The sequence below is a fragment of the Somniosus microcephalus genome, chromosome 33, assembly GCF_052327205.1.
Source record: "Somniosus microcephalus isolate GS21.2 chromosome 33, FLI_Smic_1.0, whole genome shotgun sequence".
Classification (NCBI taxonomy): domain Eukaryota; kingdom Metazoa; phylum Chordata; class Chondrichthyes; order Squaliformes; family Somniosidae; genus Somniosus; species Somniosus microcephalus.
Window position 1 is genome coordinate 36,945,180 of NC_141019.1, and position 26,015 is coordinate 36,971,194.

A 26,015-nucleotide genomic window follows, 5' to 3' on the forward strand; every position below is an offset into this window, starting at 1 on the left:
AAACAGAGAGTCGGGATAAATGGGTCATTTTCCGGTTGGCAAACTGTAACTAGTAGGGTGCCGCAGGGATCAGTGCTGGGGCCTCAACTATCTACAATCTATATTAATGACTTGGATGAAGGGACTGAGTGTACTGTAGCCAAATTTGCTGATGATACAAAGATAGGTGGGTTAGCAAGTTGTGAAGGGGAGACAAAGGGCTGGATTTTATCAATGGAGGCGTGTAGGAGGCAGGTCTCCCACTTTTGGGGTTGTAGTCCCCCCTCCATCGAGTTGTAGTCAACCCACACGATTTTCCCCTGATTGACCTTGTTAAACCCACCCAGCAGGCCAATTAAGGGCCACCCGGCAACAGGTGACGTCACAGATTGACATTTCATCTGTCAAGAGCTTTTGACAGATGAAATACCAGCGTTTGACAGCTCTGTGAAGCGGTCAAACACTGACAATCTGTACTCCAAGTTAATTCCTTCCTCTCAGGCTGATTTAGAGATCTCTCCGGAACAGAAAGCAGAGGCTGCAGATTTTGACAGCTCGCGGCCATTCTGCTTTCTGTGCCGGTGAGATGAGGGACTCCCGAGGCCTGAAGGAAGGAAGGCTGCAAAGGTAAGTAAAACTTCTTTAAACACTTTACACACACCAAACACACTTTCCTCTGCACTCATGCACCCATCACTCACCTGAACACCGGACATCTCGACCCCTTCAACCCGACGGCCCGCCTCGCTAACTTGGCGTGGTTCGGAGCCGTCGGGAATCCCACACTTCAGCAATAAAAATAGGGATTAGGCTAAAAACTGCCCGTTAACTACCTGTTAACAGGCAGTTAATTGGCACTAATCCCCTTCCTGCCTCGGGGAGGTGGGTCCCAGCACAAGTCGGGTACCCGCCTCCTGGGAAACGGGCATGGAGGCGGATTGGGGGCGGGATGGGTTCGTGCCCCCCGATTTCGCGATTTTAACCCCCCCCGCGCGCGCCTCCAATCCCGCCTCCACGGCCTGATGAAATTCGAGCTCACAGAGTCTGCAAAGGGATATAGATAGGTTAAGTGAGTGGGCAAAAATTTGGCAGATGGAGTGTAATGTGGGAAAAGGTGAGATTGTGGGGGACTACGGTCTCCCGCGTAAAGAAATAGGCAACACAGCGAGCTACAAGAAATAGGTCTTTACTCCAACTCTCACAATACAGTACTGAATTCGTGAAGCCCGCGAACCTGTTTGGTCACCTGCTGGAACCCGATTGGTTTTCCTTCTCTCAGCAGCAGGCAAGTCTGAACGTGCCTTATTCCTCTCAGCTTGCAACTGTCTTGCGGGGGGAGGGGAATACAGCAGTTAAAAGGGGATTATACAGGTTTATCTACATACACACAGTGTTTCCCCAAGGTTATCCACCTTGGTAGGAAGAAGGAAAAAGCAAATTATTATTTAAATGGAGATTACAAAATGCTGAGGTACAAAGGGATCTGGGGGGGTCCGAGTACATGAAAAACAATGGGCCTGAAATTAGGTTCGGGGGCTTGCCGCGCATGCAAGCCCCCGACGTGCACTCACCCGGCGCGCCGACAGCTGAAGCCTGGGCCTGCTTGGAATTCCTGTCACTGGCCCGGTTCAGCTGTCGGCGCGCTGTGCTTGCCTGATCCAGCGGTGTAGTTAGTGCGATGTGCCGGCTGGGATCAGGTGAGCACTGGGCAGCCAATCAGGGGAGGGGAAACTTCATTCATGAGTTTGATAGTAAGAGCTGTCAAACTCATGAAAAGTACGGGCACCCAAAAGTCTAGTTTAACTTTAAATAAAATTAAAAAAAACATCCCAATAATTAAATAAACTATAAATAACTTTAAAAAACTATTTTAAACAATTAATCAAATTTTTGAAAAAAATAATTTTTTTAAGAAATCGGGTCTAAAAATAAACTTACCTTACTGTAAAGTCCTTAAAAACAATAAAGCTGTGGAAAAAATGTTATAATTTTAAATATCAAAATCAAATCAAATCAAATCAACTTTTATTGTCATTGTTCGTGCACAAGTGCAGTACAACGAAATGTAGGCTTGCGGCTCCCGAGAGTGTACATTTAGATTAAGACATTTAAACATTCAACATTCATTTGGCTTGTAATACATTAACATAACCATAATAAAGTGCATTGGCAGATGTGCAGGCTTTAGAGTTTATTTGTGGAGTTCAGTAGGATGACAGCCCTGGGAAAGAAGCTGTTCCTAAATCTGGTCGTACGGGTGCGAATGCATCTGTAGCGTCTCCCAGATGGCAGGAGGGCGAACAGACTGTGGCTGGGGTGGGTAGGGTCTTTGATGATGGACCGTGACCTCCGTAGACCGCGTTTCTGGTATATGTGCTCTATGGTCGGTAGCCGGGTGCCGGTAATGCGTTGGGCAGTTTTGACTACCCGCTGCAGGGCTTTCCGGTCATAGTAGCTACAGCTGCCATACCATACTGTGATACAGTTCGTCAGGATGCTCTCTATTGTGCAGCGGTAAAAGTTAGAGAGGATCAGGGGTGACAGGTTACATCCCTTCAGCCTCCTTAGGAAATATAGGCACTGCTGGGCCTTCTTCACCAGAGAGGAGGTGTTGAGGGACCAGACCACTCACCTTCAAGAATCAAGTCCTTACGCCTCCTTTTTATATGTCTAAAAAGTTCAGGCCCTTGCACACGGGCAAACCTGTCAAAAAGGCTCTGCGCGCACGCGTTGGGACCTCTGAACCCCTTGGAGGAAATGCCGGTTTCCCGCGCATGCGCTGTGCGTGCTGAAATCCGGCACTTCCAACGGGCCCACGCGCGAGTACCCCGTCTGTACTCGCACGTTGGGACCGGAATTACTGGCCCAATAAGTTAGCATGCTAGTGTGCAGGTGCAGCAAGTAATTAGGAAGGCTAACTGAATGTTGGCCTTTATTGCGAAGGGGGATGGAGTGTAAAAGTAGGGAAGTCCTGCTACAACTGTACAGGGCGCTGGTGAGACCACACCTGGAGTACTGCGTACAGTTTTGGTCTCCTTATTTAAGGGGGGATATACTTGCATTGGAGGCAGTTCAGAGAAGGTTCACCAGGTTGATTCCCGAGATGAGGGGGTTGTTTTATGAGGAAAGGTTGGGCCTATACTCATTGGAGTTTAGAAGAACGAGAGGGGATCTTGTTGAACCATGTAAGATTTTGAGGGGGCTCGACAGGGTAGATGCTGAGAGGATGTTTTCCCCTCGTGGGGGAATCTAGAACGAGGGGGCATGGTTTCAGGATAAGGAGGCGCCCCGTTTAAGACGGAGATGTGGAGGAATTTCTTCTCTGAGGGTGGTGAATCTTTGGAATTCTCCACCCCGGAGAGCTGTGGAGGCGGAGTCACTGAATATATTCAAGGTGGAGATTGACAGGTATTTGAGCTTATACTCAAGAAGGAGTTGTATATATTTTTTTTTAAGGCTAAAGGGATCAAGGGCTATGGGGAGAAGGCAGGGACAGGGTACTGAATTTGGATGATCAGCCATGATCTCATTGAATGGTGGAGCAGGCTCGAGGGGCAGTACAGCCGACTCCTGCTCCTGTGTCTTATGCTCACTTAACCTATCTATATCCCTTTGTAGTCTCCTTAGGTCCTCTTCACGATTTAATTTCCTAAATGGTTTGTCTCTGTGCTGTGAAATTCAACGAAAGGATCGCAACCAAAAGGAATTTATTGGTAAAAGTAGAGTTTTATTTGCAATAAAGTGATTACAACACAGACGATTAACACACACATCACACGGGTACAGTCCGCACTGTTTAGAGCATGTAAGCAATTGCAAACTGCACAATAAAGTTTATTCTGTCTCTCTCTCTCTCTCTCTCTCTCTTTCTCTGTAACAAACAGCCTGCAGATTTTGAAAAGTTGACACTTGCTCGCGTGCCAAGGCGCGTAAATCAGACAAAATTTGACACCGAGCCACATAAGGAAATATTAGGGCAGGTGACCAAAAGCTTGGTCAAAGAGGCAGGTTTTAAGGAGCGTCTTAAAGGAGGCGAGAGAGAGAGAGAGAGGCGGAGAGGTTTAGGGAGGGAATTCCAGAGCTTCGGGCCCAGGCGGCTGAAGGCACGGCCGCCAATGGTGGAGCGATGGAAATCGGGGGGAAGCTCAAGGGCAGAATTGGAGGAGCGCAGAGACCTGGGAGGGTTGTAGGGGGCTGGAGGAGGTTACAGAGATAGGGAGGGTTGTAGGGGCTGGAGGTGGTTACAGAGATGGGGAGGGTTGTAGGGGCTGGAGGAGGTTACAGAGATAGGGAGGGTTGTAGGGGCTGGAGGAGGTTACAGAGATAGGGAGGCTTGTAGGGGGCTGGAGGAGGTTACAGAGATAGGGAGGGTTGTAGGGGGCTGGAGGAGGTTACAGAGATAGGGAGGGTTGTAGGGGGCTGGAGGAGGTTACAGAGATAGGGAGGGTTGTAGGGGCTGGAGGAGGTTACAGAGATAGGGAGGGTTGTAGGGGGCTGGAGGAGGTTACAGAGATAGGGAGGGAGGTGCGAGGAGGCTGGGGTGGGATTTGAACACGAGGATGAGAATTTGTAAATTCGGAACAGGAGCCAATGGAGGTCAGTGAGCACAGGGGTGGGGCGATGGGTGAACGGGACTCGGTGCGAGTTAGGACACGGGGGACAAGCAGAGTTTACGTGAAAGCTTTGCGCCGATTTTTCATCTGTTGCCATTGGCAATGCAGGAAATCGGAGAGTTGCGAACCGTTAGAGAGAGAGAGAGAATAATCATCTTTCAAGTATTATACCGGCCATTATATATAACATCCAAATTCTCCATTTGTTCCTATATATAGTACAACAGTGGCAGAAAGTACAAAAGCGAGGGAGTTACACTAAACCCTTTATAAATCACCGGTTAGGCCCCAGCTGAAGAACTGTGTCCAATTCTGGGCACCGTACTTTAGGAAGGATGTCAAGGGTCTTGGAGAGGGTGGGGAGGAGATTGACCCGAATGGTACCAGGGGATGAGGGACTTCAGTTACGTGGAGAGACTGGAGAAGCTGGGGTTGTTCTCCTTAGAGCAGAGAAGGTTAAGGGGGAGATTGACCAGAATGGTACCAGGGGATGAGGGACTTCAGTTACGTGGAGAGACTGGAGAAGCTGGGGTTGTTCTCCTTAGAGCAGAGCAGGTTAAGGGGGAGATTGACCCGAATGGTACCAGGGGATGAGGGACTTCAGTTACGTGGAGAGACTGGAGAAGCTGGGGTTGTTCTCCTTAGAGCAGAGAAGGTTAAGGGGGAGATTGACCAGAATGGTACCAGGGGATGAGGGACTTCAGTTACGTGGAGAGACTGGAGAAGCTGGGGTTGTTCTCCTTAGAGCAGAGCAGGTTAAGGGGGAGATTGACCCGAATGGTACCAGGGGATGAGGGACTTCAGTTACGTGGAGAGACTGGATAAGCTGGGGTTGTTCTCCTTAGAGCAGAGAAGGTTAAGGGGGAGATTGACCAGAATGGTACATGGGGATGAGGGACTTCAGTTACGTGGAGAGACTGGAGAAGCTGGGATTGTTCTCCTTAGAGCAGAGAAGGTTAAGGGGGAGATTGACCAGAATGGTACCAGGGGATGAGGGACTTCAGTTACGTGGAGAGACTGGAGAAGCTGGGATTGTTCTCCTTAGAGCAGAGAAGGTTAAGGGGAGATTTAATAGAGGCGTTCAAAATTGCGAGGGGTTTTGATCGAGTGGAGAGGGAGAAACTGTTTCCGGTGGCAGGAGGGTCGGTAACCAGAGGACACAGATTGAAGATAATCGTCAACAGAACCAGAGGGGGAGATGAGGAGAATGTTTTTAACGCAGCGAGTTGTTGTGATCTGGAACGCGCTGCCTGAAAGGGCGGTGGGAGCAGATTCAATAGTAACTTTCAAAAGGGGGAATTGGATAAATACTTGAGGGGAAAAATTCACAGGGCTACGGGGGAAAGAGCAGGGGGGAGTCTATGATTTTATGGAAATGTGTCTCTTAAACTGAACAAGGCGAGGGAGATTATTGAATAATGACAAAAGAAACATAGGAATCGTGGAAAATCAATAAATTAGCTGGTCCATGTGACAGAGGGGGAGAGAGAGAGGGAGCGAGAGAGAAGGGGGGGAGAGAGAGGGAGCGAGGGGGGAGAGAGAGGGAGCGAGAGAGAGAGGGGGGGGGAGAGAGAGAGAGACAGAGACACAGAGAGAGAGAGACGGAGAGGGAGATAGAGACAGCGTGGGGGAGGGAGGGGTAAGGGGAGAGAGACAGAGAGCGAGACGGAGAGAGAGAGACAGAGAGGGGGACAGAATATTCCGGTATCTGTGCGAGTGAGTCACTGCGAAACCTCCGTTCCCTCACCCCACCGCGACCTGTGACCCTTGAACCGCGTTAATAAAATGACTTAAAATCCGTCGGGATTCGGGGAACGGGAGGAGGAGGATCCTACGGGGGGAGAACGAGGCGCGTCCTGCGGCGGAGTTCTACAAAAATACATTGCAGAGGGGAGTTCTGTCTCTGTCTCTCTGGCTCGCCCGCCGCTCCTCCCCTCCCGCGTGTCCAATCGTCTGAAGGCCGCAGTGCGCGTCGCAGCATTCCTGCACGCACGGCGCGGGTCAAAAGTCGCTGAGAATGCTGATGTCGGCGAACTCCCTGTGGTACCGGTGGGAGTAGAGCGAGAGGATGGAGGCCCACTTCAAGGTGATGAAGCTCCACACACACGACAGGTAGTAGCTGGTCGGGTCGGTGATCTCTGTGAGGGAGGGGGGGAGAGAGAGAGAGAGAGGGGGGAGAGGGAGGGGGGAGAGAGAGGGAGGAGGAAGAGGGGGGGAGAGAGAGAGGGAGGGGGGAGGGAGAGAGAGAGGGGGAGAGAGGGAGGGGGGAGACAGAGGGAGGGGGAGAGAGGGGGAGGGAGGGAGGGAGAGAGAGAGAGAGGGGGAGGGAGAGGGAGAGAGAAAGAGGGGGAGGGAGCGAGAGAGAGAGAGAGGGGGAGAGAGAGGAGGGGGAGGGGGGTGAGAGAGGAGGGGGAGGGAAGACAGAGAAAACAAAAATTGTATTTGAGTCCATGGTAAGTTTTGGAAATATAGAAACAATTCCCCAACTATCTCACGTCCTGGTCAATCTCAGAAATCTATCAATCTCAGATTTAAAATTAACAATTGACCCCCCCAGCATCAATTGCCGTTTGCAGAAGAGAGTTCCAAACTTCGACCACCCTTTGTGTAGAAGTGTTTCCTAACTTCACTCCTGAAAGGTCTATGCCCCCTAGTTCTAGTTTCACCCATCATCGGGAACATCCTCCCCGCATCCACCCGATCCAACCCCTTCACAATCTTATATGTTTCAATAAGATCGCCTCTCATTCTTCTGAACTCCAATGAGTAGAGTCCCAATCTACTCAACCTCTCCTCATATGTCCATTCCCTCATCCCCGGGATTAACCGAGTGAACCTTCTTTGTGCTGACTCGAGAGCAAGTATGTCTTTTCTTAAGTATGGACACCAAAACTGTATGCAGTATTCCAGGTGCAGTCTCACCAATACTTTGTACAACTGAAGCAATACCTCCCTATTTTTATATTCTATCCCCCTAGCAATGAAAGCCAACATTCCATTGGCCTTCTTAATCACTTGCTGCACCTGCATACTAACCTTTTGAGTTTCGTGCACCAGGACCCCCAGATCCCTTTGTACTTCAGTACTTTCCAGTTTCTTGCCATTAAGATAATAACTTGCTCTATGATTTTTCCTGCCAAAGTGCATAACCTCACACTTTCCAGTATTGTATTCCATCTGCCAAATCTCTGTCCACTTACTTAGCCTGTCTATGTCCCCTTGCAGGTTTTTTATGTCCTCCTCACTCACTACTTTCCCTCCCATCTTAGTATCATCTGCAAACTTTGATATGTTGCACTCGGTCCCCTCCTCCAAATCGTTAATATAGATTGTAAAGAGTTGAGGCCCCAACACAGATCCCTGCGGAACACCACTAGTCACATCCTGCCAATTTGAGTTCCTATCCATTAACCCTACTGCCTGTCTCCGACCGCTCAGCTAATTTCCTAACCAGGTCAATAATTTGCCCTCAATTCCGTGGGTTTCAACTTTAGCCTTCTGGAAGTCCATATAAACAACATCCATAGACATTCCCCTGTCCACTACCTTAGTCACCTCTTCATAAAATTCACTCAGGTTGGTCAGGCATGACCTGCCCTTGTTAAAAAACAAGGCGGCAGATTATTATCTGAACGGCAATAGATTGGGAGAAGGGGAAGTGCAACGAGACCTGGGTGTCCTTGTGCGCCAGTCGCTGAAGGTAAGCATGCAGGTGCAGCAGGCGGTTAAGAAGGCAAATGGTATGTTGGCCTTCGTAGCGAGAGGGTTTGAGTACAGGAACAAGGATGTCTTGCTGCAGTTGTACAGGGCCTTGGTGAGACCACACCTTGAGTATTGTGTGCAGTTTTGGTCGCCTTATCTGAGGAAGGATGTTCTTGCCATGGAAGGAGTGCAGCAAAGATTCACCAGACTGATACCTGGGATGGCAGGAATGATGTATGAGGAGAGATTGGGTCGATTGGGCTTATACTAGCTGGAGTTTAGAAGAATGAGGGGGTCTCATTGAAACTTATAAAATTCTAACAGGACTGGACAGACTAGATGCAGGAAGGATGTTCCCGATGGTCGGGGAGTCCAGAACCAGGGGCCACAGTCTAAGGATAATGGGTAAGCCATTTAGGACAGAGATGAGGAGGAATTTCTTCACCCAGAGAGTGGTGAACCTGTGGAATTCTCTACCACAGAATGCAGTAGAGGCCAATTCATTAAATATATTCAAGAAGGAGTTAGATATATTTCTTAAGGCTAAAGGGATCAAAGGATATGGGGAGAAGGCAGGGACAGGGTACTGAATTTGGATGATCAGCCATGATCTCATTAAATGGCAGAGCAGGCTCGAGGGGCCGAATGGCCTACTCCTGCTCCTATCTTCTATGTCTCTATGTTTCACAAATCCATGCTGGCACTCTCTGATCAGCTGAAACTTTGCGAGGTGTTCAATCACCCTATCCTTAATCATAAGAGTCTCGCAATTTCCCCACAGCAGATGTTAGGCTAACTGGTCTAGAATTCCCTGTTTTTCCCTCTCTCGTCATTCTGAAATAGCAGAGTGACACGCGCAATTTTCCAATCTAAAGGGACGGTTCCCGAATCGAGAGAACTTTCGGAGATTAAGGTTAGGGTCATCTGCAATGTGCTCACCTACTTCCTTTTAAACCCTGGGATGGAAACCATCTGGTCCTGGGGATTTGTCGCTCTTTAGTGCCATTATTTTCTTCATTACTGTTATTTTACTAACATAGAAGATAGGAGCAGGAGGAGGCCATTCGGCCCCTCGAGCCTGATCCGCCATTCAATGAGATCCTGGCTGATCATCCAAATTCAGTACCCTGTCCCTGCCTTCTCCCCATATCCCTTGATCCCTTTAGCCTTAAGAAATATATCTAACTCCTTCTTGAATATATTTAATGAATTGGCCTCAACTGCCTTCTGTGGTAGAGAATTCCACAGGTTCACCACTCTCTGGGTGAAGAAATTCCTCCTCATCTCAGTCCTAAATGGCTTACCCCTTATCCTTAGACTGTGACCCCTGGTTCTGGACTCCCCCGCCATCGAGAACATCCTTCCTGCATCTAGTCTGTCTAGTCCTGTTAGAATTTTATAAGTGTCAATGAGATCCCCTCTCATTCTTCTAAACTCCAGCGAATATAAGCCTAATCGACCCAATCTCTCCTCATACGTCATTCCTGCCATCCCAGGTATCAGTCTGGTGAATCTTCGCTGAACTCCTTCCATGGCAAGAACACCCTTCCTCAGATAAGGCGACCAAAACTACACACAATACTCAAGGTGTGGTCTCACCAAGGCCCTGTACAATGGCAGCAAGACATCCTTGTTCCTGTACGCGAATCCTCTCGCTACGAAGGCCAACATACCATTTGCCTTCTTAACCGCCTGCTGCACCTGCATGCTTACCTTCAGCAATTTTGGTGAGCCCCTATCCCTTAAATAGCGAACTCACGTGCGCAATTTTCCAATCTAAAGGAATGGTTCCTGAATCTCCCCGCCCACTGCGTCCGCGCCGACCGACAAAGAGCGATTCCAGCCGAATCCCACTCTCCAGCTCTTGGTGTGTAGCCCTGTAGGTTACGGTGCTTCAAATGTGACGTCAGAAAACGAACTAGGCACTTAGTCTGAGTATTAAACAAGGCTTTAATCAACTGTTTCACAACACGGAGATTTAGTTGTGTCCCTTCACTAGTTCCTGTTACAATCTACATTAACGATTTGGAGGAAGGGACCGAGTGCAACGTATCCAAGTTTGCCGACGATCCAAAGATGGGAGGGAAAGCAGTGAGTGAGGAGGACATAAAAAACCTGCAAAAAGGACATAGAAAGGCTAAGTGAGTGGGCAAAGATTTGGCAGATGGAATATAATGTTGGAAAGTGTGAGGTTATGCACTGTGGCAGAAAAAAATCAAAGAGCAAGTTATTATCTAAATGGAGAGAAACTGCAAAGTGCTACAGTACAAAGGGATCTGGGGGTCCTGGTGCATGAAACACAGAAAGTTAGTAAGCAGGTGCAGCAGGTGATCAGGAAGGCCAATGGAATCTTGGCTTTTATTGCAAGGGGGATGGAGTATAAAAACAGGGGAGTCTTGCTGCAGTTATACAGGGTATTGGTGAGGCCACACCTGGAATACTGCGTGCAGTTTTGGTTTCCATATTTAAGAAAAGATATACTTGCTCTCGAGGCGGTTCAGAGAAGGTTCACTCGATTGATTCCGGAGATGAGGGGGTTGACGTATGAGGAAAGGTTGAGTAGGTTGGGCCTCTACTCATTGGAGTTCAGAAGAATGAGAGGCGATCTTATCGAAACATATAAGATTGTGAGGGGGCTTGATCGGGTGGATGCGGGGAGGATGTTTCCACTGATGGGTGAGACGAGAACTAGGGGGCATAATCTAAGAATAAGGGGCTGCCCTTTCAAAACTGAGATGAGGAGAAACTTCTTCACTCAGAGGGTGGTGAATCTATGGAATTTGCTACCCCAGAGAGCTGCGGAAGCTGCAACATTAAATAAATTTAAATCGGAGATAGACATTGTCCTAGCGGATAAGGGAATTAGGGGTTACGGGGAGAGGGCAGGGAAGTGGACGTGAGTCTAGATTCGGATCAGCCATGATCCTATTGAATGGCGGAGCAGGCCTGAGGGGCCGTATGGCCTACTCCTGCTCCTACTTCTTATGTTCTTATGTCCTGAGCAAGCTGGGCCCATGCCCGAGTATTTACACTCTCCCTGGACTGCGCCACCACCAGGTATCATTGCATAAGTCATTTCCACGTGAACGGCAAGATTCATGTCAAAGTGCATATCCACTTTTTTAAATGCGATGAGGGTCTCTGCCTCTCCCACCCTTTCAGGCAGTGAGTTCCAGACCCCCACCGCCCTCTGGGTGAAAAAAGTTCTCCTCAACTTCCCTCTAATCCTTCCACCAATTACTATAAATCTGTGCCCCCTGGTTATTGACCTCTCTGCTAAGGGGAAATAGGTCCTTCCTATCCACTCTATCGAGGCCCCTCGTAATTTTACACATCTCAATTAAATCTCCCCCTCAGCCTGCTCTGTTCCAAAAACAAACCCCAGCCTTATCCAATCATTCCTCATTGCTAAAGCACTCCAGTCCTGGCAGACATCCTGGTAAATCTCCTCCGCACCCTCTCCGGGGCGATCAGATCCCTCCTGTAAGGTGGTGACCAGACACTCACGCTGATGCTCGGTAATGGCCAGGACCAGAAAGACCAGCAGTCCCACCAGCCCCACCAGCAGGAAGACGAGTCCGACCAGCAGGAAGAACCGCAGCCCCTTCAGCCAGGTACGCCAGTAATCCTGGGCGTACATGATGTGCGTGATAAGACACCAGAAAGCCAGCACTCCTGGGTAGAGAGAGACACACACAAGATAGTGAAGAGTTACAAAGTCCGTTCTTCCATTTGCCCGCCCGCCCCACCAGAAGGACTTGCGTTGGGGGGGGGGGGTGGGTACAGTCCCAACAGCCACCCTACCACCCCCACTCCCCGCACCAGCGAGCGGGCTACTCCATCCCCGCAGACGGCAGCACAGTCCGATCCCATCTTGCACTCACAGGAGCTGCTGGACCGAGGGGTCCATCCAGTTGGTGCTCGATCGATAAGAGAAAGGAACGCGCCTTTCGCCGCCTCAGGACGTCCCGACGCGCTTTCACAGCCAATGAAGCGCTTTGAGTAAAGAAGATAAGATGTAGGAGCAGGAGGAGGCCATTCGGCCCCTCGAGCCTGCTCCGCCATTCAATAAGATCATGGCTGATCCAATCTTGTCCTCAACACCACTCTCCCGCTCTCAATTCAATTCAATTCAATTCAAATCGCTTTATTGGCATGACAAGGTACATCTTATGTTGCCAAAGCATCGAAAAACATTTATGGTTGAACACATAAACGCAGATCTATCCATACATTGTATAAACAGATATATCCCTGAGTGTATAAATATACATTCATATAATTTGTATATACTCTTTTCTTAGATTTACTGGTTGTCCCTCTGTTTATGGCAAGCTGTAACATAGTGTGCCGCTAAGGTTACACAATTTCTCTCTTCCCCTAGTAGGCATGGGAGTTTTTGGTCGTCATTCAAATTTCTGAATTCAGGGCATATTTTTGTGAATTTTGGGTAGAAATTCCCCCTGATGCCCTGATAGTTTCCACAAGCTGTGAGGAAGTGCATCTCTGTCTCCACCACTCCCTGACTGCAGCGAGAGCATATCCTGTCCTCTCTTGGCAGCCGGGTCTGCCTGTGTCTACCTTTTTCGATGGCCAGGCTGTGCTCACTAAGTCTGTACACAGTCAAGGTTTTTCTCAGTTTGCTATCCTTTACCGTGGTCAGGTATTCAGCCATGTTGTATTGTCTGTTTAGGGCCAAGTAGCAATTGAGTTTGCTTTGGGTTTTTGTTGTTTCTGCCCAATATGACCGATATTTTTTCCTTTTGCTTAGTGACAATTGTGTTGGGTCGAATTCTCTGTGCTACGATGTCACTGTCCTGGGGCTGGTTATTGTTAGTAGTGTTAGTAGTTACTTCACTGAGTCCCAGGACTAGTTGACTGTCAATCTCCGCCTTGAATATATTCAATGACTCCACCTCCACAGCTCTCTGGGGTAGAGAATTCCAAAGATTCCCGACCCTGAGAGAAGAAATTCCTCCTCATCTCCGTCTTAAATGGGCGACCCCTTATCCTGAGACTGTGCCCCCTAGATCTAGATTCCCCCACGAGGGGAAACATCCTCTCAGCATCTACCCTGTCAATCTCCCCTTCAGAATCTTATATGTTTCAATAAGATCCCCTCTCATTCTTCTAAACTCCAATGAGTATCGGCCCAACCTGCTCAACCTTTCTTCATAAGACGACCCCCTTCATCTCCGGAATCAACCTCGAGGTCGTAACCAAGAAGGCAAGCCAACGCCTGTTCTTCCTCAGCAGACTGAAGAAATTTGGAATGGCCCCCCCAGATTCTCACCAACTTCTGCCGGCGCACCATCGAGAGTATCCTGTCCGGCTGCATCACTACCTGGTATGGCAACTGCACCGCCACAGACCGCAAGGCTCTACAGATGGTGGTGAAAGCTGTACAACACACTATAGGAATTAAACTACCTGCTGTCCAGGATATCTACCCCGAGGTGTGCCGGGGGAAGGCCCTGAGAATGATCAAAGACGCGAGCCACCCCAGCCACAACCTCTTCGCCCTGCTCCCGTCCGGTAAGAGATACCGAAGCATACGGTCTCGTACCAGCAGGTTTCACAGAAATCACAGAAACCCCACAGTGCAGATAGAGGCCATTTCGGCCCATCGAGCCTGCACCGACACATGTCCCACCCGATCCCCATGACCCCTACACCAACACATATCCCACCCTATCCCCGTAACCCCACGTATTTAATCCCCCCTAACACTAAGGGTCAATTTATCATAGCCAATCAACCTAACCCGCACATCTTTGGACTGTGGGAGGAAACCGGAGCACCCGGAGGAAACCCACACAAACACAGGGAGAATGTGCAAACTCCACACAGACAGTCACCCGAGGCCGGGTCCGAACCCGGGTCCCTGGCGCTGTGAGGCAACAGTGCTAACCACTGTTTCGAAACAGCTTCTACCCCCAGGCCATAAGACTCATGAACGAATAATTTATTATTTATTACTGTTGTTTTATTTATTATTACTGTATTTCTATTAGTATTTTTATCATTGCTATGCCATATTTATTCCAATGTTGCGAGGACTCGTAAAAATCAACATTTCATTGTGCAGTACACACGTCTGCTGCATATATGACAAATAAAATTGAATTGAATTGAATTGAACCTTCTCTGAACTGCCTCCAATGCAAGTATATCCCTCCTTAAATAAGCAGACCAAAACTGTACGCAGTACTCCAGGTGTGGTCTCACCAACGCCCTGTACAGTTGTAGCGAGACTTCCTTACTCTTATACTCCATATACCCCTTTGCAATAAAGGCCAACATTCCATTAGCCTTCCGAATTACTTGCTGTACCTGCATTTTGTAAGCTCACTCCATTTAAATAAGAATTCGCTTTTTTATTCTCCCTTCCACAGGGCAGTCACCGTCGTAATGTAGGAGACGCGGCGGCCAATTTGCGCACAGCAAGCGCCCACAAGCAGCGATGTCATGAACGAGCCACAGGCTGAAATGGCCCAAACGCTACTGGAGTTGTTTACACGATAATAGTCATTAATCTCTTCTCAATTAGTTTACAACTGTGGCATCAGTCGAGGATGAGTGGGTAGCACTCGCTCTGTCTCTCTCTCTCTCTCTGTCTCGTTCATTCTCTCTTGTGCCCGAGTCAGCACCTCCAATATCTTAAATAACTCCGCCCCCCTCCGTCAACCCAATCTGCTGCTGAAACCCTCATACCTGCCCTTTGTTACCTCCGCTCTCCGACTATTCCAACCCTCTCCTGGCCGACCTATCTCTGTAACCTCCTCCAGCCCCCTACACCCCTCCCTATCTCTGTAACCTCCTCCAGCCCCCTACAACCCTCCCTATCTCTGTAACCTCCTCCAGCCCCCTACAACCCTCCCTCTCTGTAAACTCCTCCAGCCCCTACAACCCTCCCTATCTCTGTAAACTCCTCCAGCCCCTACAACCCTCCCTATCTCTGTAACCTCCTCCAGCCCCCTACAACCCTCCCTATCTCTGTAACCTCCTCCAGCCCCCTACAACCCTCCCTATCTCTGTAACCTCCTCCAGCCCCCTACAACCCTCCCTATCTCTGTAAACTCCTCCAGCCCAACAACCCTCCCTATCTCTGTAACCTCCTCCAGCCCCCTACAACCCTCCCTATCTCTGTAAACTCCTCCAGCCCCTACAACCCTCCCTATCTCTGTAAACTCCTCCAGCCCCTACAACCCTCCCTATCTCTGTAACCTCCTCCAGCCCCCTACAACCCTCCCTATCTCTGTAACCTCCTCCAGCCTCCTACAACCCTCCCTATCTCTGTAACCTCCTCCAGCCCCCTACAACCCTCCCTATCTCTGTAACCTCCTCCAGCCCCCTACAACCCTCCCTATCTCTGTAACCTCCTCCAGCCCCTACAACCCTCCCTATCTCTGTAAACTCCTCCAGCCTCCTACAACCCTCCCCATCTTTGTAACCTCCTCAGCCCCGACAACCCTCCCTATCTCTGTAACCTCCTCCAGCCCCGACAACCCTCCCTATCTCTGTAACCTCCTCCAGCCCCTACAACCCTCCCTATCTCTGTAACCTCCTCCAGCCCCCTACAAACCTCACTATCTCTGTAACCTCCTCCAGCCCCTACAACCCTATCTCTGTAACATAAGAACATAAGAAATAGGAGCAGGAGTAGGCCAATCGGCCCCTCGAGCCTGCTCCACCATTCAATAAGATCATGGCTGATCTGATCCTAACCTCAAATCTTCTATCACTCTGCATCCACCCGAACCCATGTGATCTCCCGGGAGAGGCGAAAAACCAGATAAAGACCCAATGGCCAATTTGGGAGAAAAAAATCTGGGAAATTCCTCTCCGACCCATCTAGGCGATCGAAATTCTTCCAGGAGATCACTCTGTCCCTATATTTTCTACAGTACTTACCTTCTGTAAAGGCGATCTCCACCCCAGCCAGGAACAGGAATAAAACCATCTCCTGAAATCTAACACAGAATTAGAACACAGTAGGAGCAGAACCAGGCTACACGGCCCCTGGGCCCACTCCACTACCCACAGGGCCATGACCATTCCGAACCTAGACTCATGTCCAATTTCCTGCCCGCTCCCCGTAACCCTTTATTCCCTTTACTTCTAGGAAACTATCTATTTCTGTTTTACATTTATTTAATGATGTAGCTTCCACAGCTTTCTGGGGCAGCAAATTCCACAAACCTACCACCCTCTGAGTGAAGAAGTTTCTCCTCATCTCAGTTTTGAAAGAGCAGCCCCTTATTTTAAGATTATGCCCCCTAGTTCTAGTTTCACCCATCATTGGGAACATCCTCACCGCATCCACCCGATCAAGCCCCTTCACAATCTTATACGTTTCAATAAGATCGCCTCTCATTCTTCTGAACTCCAATGAGTAGAGTCCCAATCTACTCAACCTCTCCTCATATGTCCACCCCCTCATCCCCGGGATTAACCGAGTGAACCTTCTTTGTACTGACTCGAGAGCAAGTATGTCTTTTCTTAAGTATGGACACCAAAACTGTATGCAGTATTCCAGGTGCGGCCTCACCAATACCTTGTACAACTGCAGCAATACCTCCCTGTTTTTATATTCCAACCCCCTAGCAATAAAAGCCAACATTCCATTGGCCTTCTTAATCACTTGCTGCACCTGCATACTAACTTTTTGAGTTTCGTGCACCAGGACCCCCAGATCCCTTTGTACTACAGTACTTTCCAGTTTCTTGCCATTAAGATAATAACTTGCTCTATGATTTTTCCTGCCAAAGTGCATAACCTCACACTTTCCAGTATTGTATTCCATCTGCCAAATCTCTGCCCACTTACTTAGCCTGTCTATGTCCCTTTGCAGGTTTTTTATGTCCTCCTCCAGCCCCCTACAACCCTCCCTATCTCTGTAACCTCCTCCAGCCCCTACAACCCTCCCTATCTCTGTAACCTCCTCCAGCCCCCTACAACCCTCCCTATCTCTGTAACCTCCTCCAGCCCCCTACAACCCTCCCTATCCCTGTAACCTCCTCCAGCCCCCTACAACCCTCCCTATCTCTGTAACCTCCTCCAGCCCCCAACCCTCCCTATCTCTGTAACCTCCTCCAGCCCCTACAACCCTCCCCATCTCTGTAAACTCCTCCAGCCCCCTACAACCCTCCCCATCTCTGTAACCTCCTCCAGCCCCTACAACCCTCCCTATCTCTGTAACCTCCTCCAGCCCCCTACAACCCTCCCTATCCCTGTAACCTCCTCCAGCCCCCTACAACCCTCCCTATCTCTGTAACCTCCTCCAGCCCCCTACAACCCTCCCTATCTCTGTAACCTCCTCCAGCCCCTACAACCCTCCCCATCTCTGTAAACTCCTCCAGCCCCCTACAACCCTCCCCATCTCTGTAACCTCCTCCAGCCCCTACAACCCTCCCCATCTCTGTAACCTCCTCCAGCCCCTACAACCCTCCCTATCTCTGTAACCTCCTCCAGCCCCCTACAACCCTCCCTATCTCTGTAACCTCCTCCAGCCCCTACAACCCTCCCTATCTCTGTAACCTCCTCCAGCCCCTACAACCCTCCCTATCTCTGTAACCTCCTCCAGCCCCTACAACCCACCCTATCTCTGTAACCTCCTCCAGCCCCGACAACCCTCCCTATCTCTGTAACCTCCTCCAGCCCCCTACAAACCTCACTATCTCTGTAACCTCCTCCAGCCCCTACAACCCTCCGAGGTCTCTGCGCTCCTCCGATTCTGGCCTCTTGAGCATCCCCCCGATTTCCATCGCTCCACCATTGGCGGCCGTGCCTTCAGCCGCCTGGGCCCTAATATCTCCTGATGTGGCTCGGGGTCAGATTCTGTCTGATTTACTCTCCTGTGAAGTGCCTTGGGATGTTTTACTATGTTAAAGGTGCGGTATAACTGGGAGTTGATATTGTTGTCTACCCTATCGAACCCCCTTCGTAATTTTAAAGACCTCTATCAGGTCACCCCTCAGCCTTCTCTTTTCTAGAGAAAAGAGCCCCCAGTCTGTTCAATCTTTCCTGATAGTTATAAACCTCTCAGTTCTGGTATCATCCTTGTCAATCTTTGTAGCACCTTCGCCAGTGCCTCTATATCCTTTTTATAATATGGAGACCAGAACCGTGCACAGTGCTCCAAGTGTGGTCTAACCAAGGTATACGGAGACCAGAACTGTGCACAGTGCTCCAAGTGTGGTCTAACCAAGGTATACGGAGACCAGAACTGTGCACAGTGCTCCAAGTGTGGTCTAACCAAGGTATACGGAGACCAGAACTGTGCACAGTGCTCCAAGTGTGGTCTAACCAAGGTATACGGAGACCAGAACTGTGCACAGTGCTCCAAGTGTGGTCTAACCAGGGTATATGGAGACCAGAACTGTGCACAGTGCTCCAATTGTGGTTTAACCAAGGTATATGGAGACCAGAACTGTGCACAGTGCTCCAAGTGTGGTCCAACCAAGGTATATGGAGACCAGAACTGTACACGGTGCTCCAAGTGTGGTCTAACCAAGGTATACGGAGACCAGAACTGTGCACGGTGCTCCAAGTGTGGTCTAACCAAGGTATATGGAGACCAGAACTGTGCACAGTGCTCCAAGTGAGGTCTAACCGAGGTATACGGAGACCAGAACTGTGCACAGTGCTCCAAGTGTGGTCTAACCAAGGTATATGGAGACCAGAACCGTGCACAGTGCTCCAAGTGTGGTCTAACCAAGGTATACGGAGACCAGAACTGTGCACAGTGCTCCAAGTGTGGTCTAACCAAGGTATATGGAGACCAGAACTGTGCACGGTGCTCCAAGTGTGGTCTAACCAAGGTATACGGAGACCAGAACTGTGCACGGTGCTCCAAGTGTGGTCTAACCAAGGTATACGGAGACCAGAACTGTGCACAGTGCTCCAAGTGTGGTCTAACCAAGGTATATGGAGACCAGAACTGTGCACGGTGCTCCAAGTCATAGAGTCATAGAGTAATACAGCACGGATAGAGGCCCTTCGCCCCATCGTGTCCGCGCCGGCCATCAAGCCCTGTCTAATCTAATCCCATATTCCAGCATTTGGTCCGTAGCCTTGTATGCTATGGCATTTCAAGTGCTCATCCAAATGCTTCTTAAATGTTGTGAGGGTTCCTGCCTCCACAACCCTTTCAAGCAGTGAGTTCCAGACTCCAACCACCCTCTGGGTGAAAAAGTTCTTTCTCAAATCCCCTCTAAACCTCCCGCCCTTTACCTTGAATCTATGCCCCCTAGTTATTGACCCCTCTACTAAGGGAAAAAGCTCCTCAGTATCCATCCTATCTATGCCCCTCATAATTTTGTACACCTCAATCATGTCCCCCCTCAGCCTCCTCTGCTCCAAGGAAAACAAACCCAATCTGCCCAGTCTCTCTTCATAGCTGAAGCGCTCCAGCCCTGGTAGCATCCTGGTGAACCTCCTCTGCACCCTCTCTAACGCGATCACATCCTTCCTGTAGTGTGGCGACCAGAACTGCACACAGTATTCCAGCTGTGGCCTAACCAGTGTTTTATACAGCTCCATCATAACCTCCTTGCTCTTATATTCAATGCCTCGGCTAATGAAGGCAAGTATCCCATATGCCTTTTTTACCACCTTATCCACCTGTTCCGCCGCCTTCAGGGATCTGTGTACTTGCACACCCAGATCCCTCTGACCCTCCGTCTTGCCTAGGGTCTTTCCATTCATTGTGTATTCCCTTGCCTTGTTAGTCCCCCCAAAGTGCATCACCTCGCACTTTTCCGGGTTAAATTCCATTTGCCACTGTTCCGCCCATCTGACCAACCCACCTATATCGTCCTGCAGACTGAGACTACCCTCCTCGCTATTTACCACCCTACCAATTTTTGTATCATCCGCGAACTTACTGATCATACCTTTTACATTCATATCCAAGTCATTAATGTAGACCACAAACAGCAAAGGACCCAGCACCGATCCCTGTGGTACCCCACTGGCCACAGGCTTCCAGTCAAAAAACAACCTTCGACCATCACCCTCTGCCTTCTGCCACTAAGCCAGTTTTGTATCCAATGTGCCAAGGCACCCTGGATTCCATGGGCTCTTACCTTCTTGACCAGTCTCCTGTGCGGGACTTTATCGAAGGCCTTACTGAAATCCATGTATACCACATCCACTGCGTTACCCTCATCCACACACCTAGTCACCCCCTCAAAAAATTCAATCAAATTAGTCAGACATGATCTTCCCTTGACAAAGCCATGTTGACTATCCCTGATTAATCCTTGCCTCTCCAAGTGGAGACAAATTTTGTCCCTCAGAATTTTTTCCAATAATTTTCCTACCACTGATGTTAGGCTCACTGGCCTGTAGTTCCCTGGTTTTTCCCTACTACCCTTCTTGAATAATGGTACTACATTAGCGGTTCTCCAGTCCTCTGGCACATCCCCTGTGGCCAGAGAGGTCCTGAATATATGTGTTAGAGCCCCCGCAATCTCTTCCTTTGCCTCACACAGCAGCCTGGGATACATTTCATCCGGGCCTGGGGATTTATCCATTTTTAGGCCAGCTAAAACCGCCAATACCTCCTCCCTCTCGATGTTAATATGTTCGAGCATATCACAGTCCCCCCGCCCTATTTCTATGTCTACATCGTCCTTCTCCATAGTGAAAACAGATGCAAAAAATTCATTTAGAACCCCTCCTACATCTTCCGGCTCCACACACAGATTGCCACTTTTGTCCCTAATGGGCCCTATTTTTTCCCTAGTTATCCTCTTACCCTTAATATACTTATAAAACATCTTAGGATTTTCCTTTATTTTGCTCGCCAGTGTTATTTCATGGCCCCTCCTTGATCTCCTAATTTCTTTTTTAAGTATCCCCCTGCACTTTTTGTACTCCTCTAGGGCTTCCTCCGTCTTTAGCCTTTTGTATCTACCAAAAGCCCTCCTTTTTTTCCTAATCCATTCTCGTATATCCCCTGACATCCAAGGTTCCCTGTGGTTTTTGGAACCACTCTTGACCTTTACGGGAACATGTTGCCATTGTATGATCTCAATCTCCCTTCTGAAAGCCTCCCATTGCTCCGATGCGGATTTTCCTACAAGTAGCTGATCCCAGTCCATTTTGGCCAGATCCTGCCTTATCCTATTAAAATCGGCCTTCCCCCAATTTAGAACCTTTATTTCCGGCCCATCCCTGTCCTTTTCCATGACCACCTTAAATCTTACCATATTATGGTCACTATCACCAAAGTGCTCACCTACTAGCACTTTTTCCACTTGGCCGGCCACATTCCCTAGAATTAGGTCCAGTACCGCCCCCTCTCTTGTAGGACTTTCTACATGCTGGCTCAAAAAGCTCTCCTGGATGCACTTTAAGAATTCTACACCCTCTGAGCCTTTCACACTCTGACTATCCCAGTTAATATTGGGGAAGTTGAAATCCCCCATTATTATTACCCTATTATTTGCACATTTCTCTGAGATTTGCCTACATATCTGTTCCTCTATCTCCCCCTGACTGTTTGGAGGCCTATAGTACACTCCCAGCAAAGTGCTTGCCCCCTTTTTGTTTTTAAGCTCCACCCATATGGCCTCATTAGAGGAACCTGCTAATATATCATCCCTCCTTACTGCAGTAATTGACTCCTTAATTAATATTGCGACACCCCCTCCTCTTATACCTCCCCCTCTGTCTCGCCTGAAGATTCTGTACCCCGGAATATTGAGCTGCCAGTCTTGCCCCTCCCTCAACCATGTCTCCGTGATAGCAACAATATCATACTCCCATGTGTTTATCAACACCTTCAGTTCATCCACCTTATTTGCAAGACTCCTTGCATTAAAATAGATGCCATCCAGCCTTGCCCTTATATATTTGCCCTGTCTACCAAGCTGACTTGTTTTTTTCTCTATAATTGGCAGCACATCACCCCCTATTTCAGCTCCCCTCTGTATCCCATCCCCCTGCCAAGTTAGTGTGGTCTAACCAAGGTATATGGAGACCAGAACTGCGCACAGTGCTCCAAGTGTGGTCTACCCAAGGTATACAGAGACCAGAACTGTGCACAGTGCTCCAAGTGTGGTCTAACCAAGGTATACGGAGACCAGAACTGTGCACAGTGCTCCAAGTGTGGTCTAACCAAGGAATATGGAGACCAGAACTGTGCACGGTGCCCCAAGTGTGGTCTAACCAAGGTATATGGAGACCAGAACTGTGCACGGTGCCCCAAGTGTGGTCTAACCCTGGATTGATACAAGTTTAACATAACTTTGCTGCCTTTTAATACCATCCCTCTAGAAAAATATTTAGAGGACCCATTAATGAAAGGATTTGGTTTCGTACTTAATGACAAACTGGGGATAAATATTTCACCCTGAACGGTAAAACCGCCTTTGCGATTGAGCTGTGACTAGTTTATGCGCGGTGAAGTTTGGGGAAAACATTTGGCCGGTTTAAACTGACCCTCCAGAGTGTCCCACCGACCCCGACAGAAACAACCTGTGCCCGGCCAGTCCTGGAGGCTACAGGCAAAGGAACAGCAGAAGTTTGCGATTTTTGAGACCATGAAATTTGCTGAAGGTTCAAATCTCCCGGAACCATCTGGAAGATGACTCGGCAGCACATGCAGTTTCCTCGCTGAGTCACGGTAGCGTGCGGCTCGCCGTGACTGACACCCAGCCATGTGACCGTGTGCTCAGCATTTCATCGCGCCTCAACAACAACTTGTACTTATACAGTGACTTTAACGTATTAAAACGTCCCTCAGTACTGCCCCTCCGACAGTGCGGCGCCCCCTCAGTACTGCCCCTCCGACAGTGCGGCGCTCCCTCAGTACGGACCCTCCGATAGTGCGGCGCTCCCTCAGTACTGCCCCTCCGACAGTGCGGCGCTCCCTCAGTACGGACCCTCCGATAGTGCGGCGCTCCCTCAGTACGGACCCTCCGACAGTGCGGCGCTCCCTCAGTACTGACCCTCCCACAGTGCGGCGCTCCCTCAGTAATGCCCCTCCGACAGTGCGGCGCTCCCTCAGTACTGCCCCTCCGACAGTGCGGCGCTCCCTCAGTACCGCCCCTCCGACAGTGCGGCGCTCCCTCAGTACTGCTGCTCCGACAGGGCAGAGCCCCCTCAGTACTACCCCTCCGACAGTGCAGCACTCCCTCAGTACTGCCCCTCCGACAGTGCGGCGCTCCCTCAGTACTGCCCCTCCGACAGTGCAGCGCTCCCTCAGTACTGCCCCTCCGACAGTGCGGCGCTCCCTCAGTACTGCCCTTCCGACAGGGCAGTGTCCCCTCAGTACCGCCCCTCCGACAGTGCGGCGCTCCCTCAGTACTGCCCCTCCGACAGTGCGGCGCTCCCTCAGTACTGCCCCTCCGACAGTGCGGCGCTCCCTCAGTACTGCCCCTCCGACAGTGCGGCGCTCCCTCAGTACTGCCCCTCCGACAGTGCGGCGCTCCCTCAGTACTGCCCCTCCGACAGTGCGGCGCTCCCTCAGTACTGCCCTTCCGACAGGGCAGTGTCCCCTCAGTACCGCCCCTCCGACAGTGCGGCGCTCCCTCAGTACTGCCCCTCCGACAGTGCGGCGCTCCCTCAGTACTGCCCCTCCGACAGTGCGGCGCTCCCTCAGTACTGCCCCTCCGACAGTGCGGCGCTCCCTCAGTACTGCTGCTCCGACAGGGCAGAGCCCCCTCAGTACTACCCCTCCGACAGTGCAGCACTCCCTCAGTACTGCCCCTCCGACAGTGCGGCGCTCCCTCAGTACTGCCCCTCCGACAGTGCGGCGCTCCCTCAGTACTGCCCCTCCGACAGTCCCCAGGTCGCGCTGCATCGCTCTATATTGCTGTGCATGGGCCCAGCTCTACCTCTGGCTGCATTAGCGCCTGGCTCTGCATCGCCGGTTGTCGCTAATTCCCGGGTGCAGGAGCCCGGATTTGTGCTGGTCACGTTAGATCGGCCGCTACGTGGCCGTGCATGGCTGTGCAATCCCGTGCATGGGCCCGGAGACGCCTCGGGCTGCATTAGCGCCGGGCCGACCGGTTCGGCGTTACATCGACTCACCCGACAGGCCCCCGAAGGCGGCGGTGGCCGGCTGCGGGAAAGCGGTGCTCCAGCAGACGAAGGCGGCTAGGCCCATCGCCGTCCCCATCCCGGCATAGCCGGTGCGGAGCCAGAGCCGGCTGATGGCCATGGAGGGGGGCGGCCGGGCTGCTAACAGGTTGCAAAAGGCTGCAAAGTGACAGCGCCCCCCCTTCCGCCTGTTGCAAGCGGTTTTGTAATATTGGGCAGCGGAGATTTAGCGCAGCCTGGGAGGACTTATACGCAGCGACACCAGCGGCCGGGAGGTGTATTGATACACACACTGAGGATTGGGAGGACTCATCCGCAGCGACACCCGCAGGCCGGGAGGTGTATTGACACACACACACACACACACACTGAGGCTGGGAGGACTCATCCGCAGCGACACCAGCGGCCGGGAGGTGTAATAACACACACACTGAGGCTGGGAGGACTCATCCGCAGCGACACCCGCAGGCCAGGAGGTGTAATGACACACACACCGAGGATTGGGAGGACTCGTCCGCAGCGACACCCGCAGGCCGGGAGGTGTAATGACACACACTGAGGATTGGGAGGACTCACCCGCAGCGCCACCAGCAGGCCGGGAGGTGTAATGACACACACTGAGGATTGGGAGGACTTATTTATTATCTGTTAAAATAGATAAGGGAGAACCAGTGGATGTGGTGTATTTGGACTTTCAGAAGGCTTTCGATAAAGTCCCGCATAAGAGATTAGCGTGTAAAGTTAAGGCACATGGGATTGGGGGCAAGGTACTGACTTGGATAGAGAACTGGTTGGCGGACAGAAAGCAAAGAGTTGGAATAAAGGGGTCTTTTTCCGAGTGGCAGACTAGTGGAGTACCGCAGGGATCGGTCCTAGGACCCCAGCTATTCACAATATATATTAATGATCTAGACGAGGGAACTAGATGTAATATCTCCAAGTTTGCAGACGACACAAAGCTGGGTGGGCGTGTGTGCTGTGAGGAGGATGCCGAGAAACCCCAGTATGATTTGGACAGGTTGGGTGATTGGGCAGATGCAGTATAATGTGGATAAATGTGAGGTTATCCATTTTGGTGGCAAAAACAGGAAGGCAGATTATTATCTGAACGGCAATAGATTGGAAGAAGGGGAAGTGCAACGAGACCTGGGCGTCCTTGTGCACCAGTCGCTGAAGGTAAGCATGCAGCTGCAGCAGATGGTTATGAAGGCAAATGGTATGTTGGGCCTTCGTAGCGCGAGGGTTCGAGTACAGGAACAAGGATGTCTTGCTGCAGTTGTACAGGGCCTTGGTGAGACCACACCTTGAGTATTGTGTGCAGTTTTGGTCGCCTTATCTGAGGAAGGATGTTCTTGCCATGGAGGGAGTGCAGCGAAGATTCACCAGACTTATACCTGTGATGGCAGGAATGACGTATGAGGAGAGATTGGGTCGATTGGGCTTGTACTCGCTGGAGTTTAGAAGAATGAGAGGGGATCTCATTGAAACTTATAAAATTCTAACAGGACTAGACAGACTAGATGCAGGAAGGATGTTCCCGATGGCGGGGGAGTCCAGAACCAAGGGTCACAGTCTAAGGATAAGGGGTAAGCCATTTAGGACAGAGATGAGGAGGAATTTCTTCACCCAGAGAGTGGTGAACCTGTGGAATTCTCTACCACACAAGGC

General features: G+C 50.3%; 1 protein-coding gene across 1 annotated transcript; it reads right to left on the reverse strand.

Moving 5' to 3' along the window:
• Positions 1–3,685: 3,685 nt before the first annotated feature.
• On the reverse strand, positions 3,686–24,611 carry slc48a1b (solute carrier family 48 member 1b). Its single transcript, XM_085973056.1, has 3 exons — positions 24,339–24,611; positions 11,802–11,969; positions 3,686–6,730 (listed from the first exon to the last, which is right to left on the reverse strand). Exons 1-3 carry the CDS (start codon positions 24,466–24,468, stop codon positions 6,594–6,596), a joined length of 435 nt encoding a protein of 144 aa, XP_085829182.1. The 5' UTR covers positions 24,469–24,611; the 3' UTR covers positions 3,686–6,593.
• Positions 24,612–26,015: the final 1,404 nt, after the last annotated feature.

What these genes read in the sequence shown, in the direction of transcription:
- slc48a1b (XM_085973056.1), bottom strand. Translation starts at nt 24,468, where the DNA reads ATGGCCATCAGCCGGCTCTGGCTCCGCACCGGCTATGCCGGGATGGGG. An exon ending in CGCCTTCGGGGGCCTGTCGG is followed by an intron (nt 11,970 to 24,338) that starts GTGAGTCGATGT and finishes CTCTCTACCCAG; the next exon opens with GAGTGCTGGCTTTCTGGTGT. An exon ending in GGCCATTACCGAGCATCAGC is followed by an intron (nt 6,731 to 11,801) that starts GTGAGTGTCTGG and finishes CCTCCCTCACAG; the next exon opens with AGATCACCGACCCGACCAGC.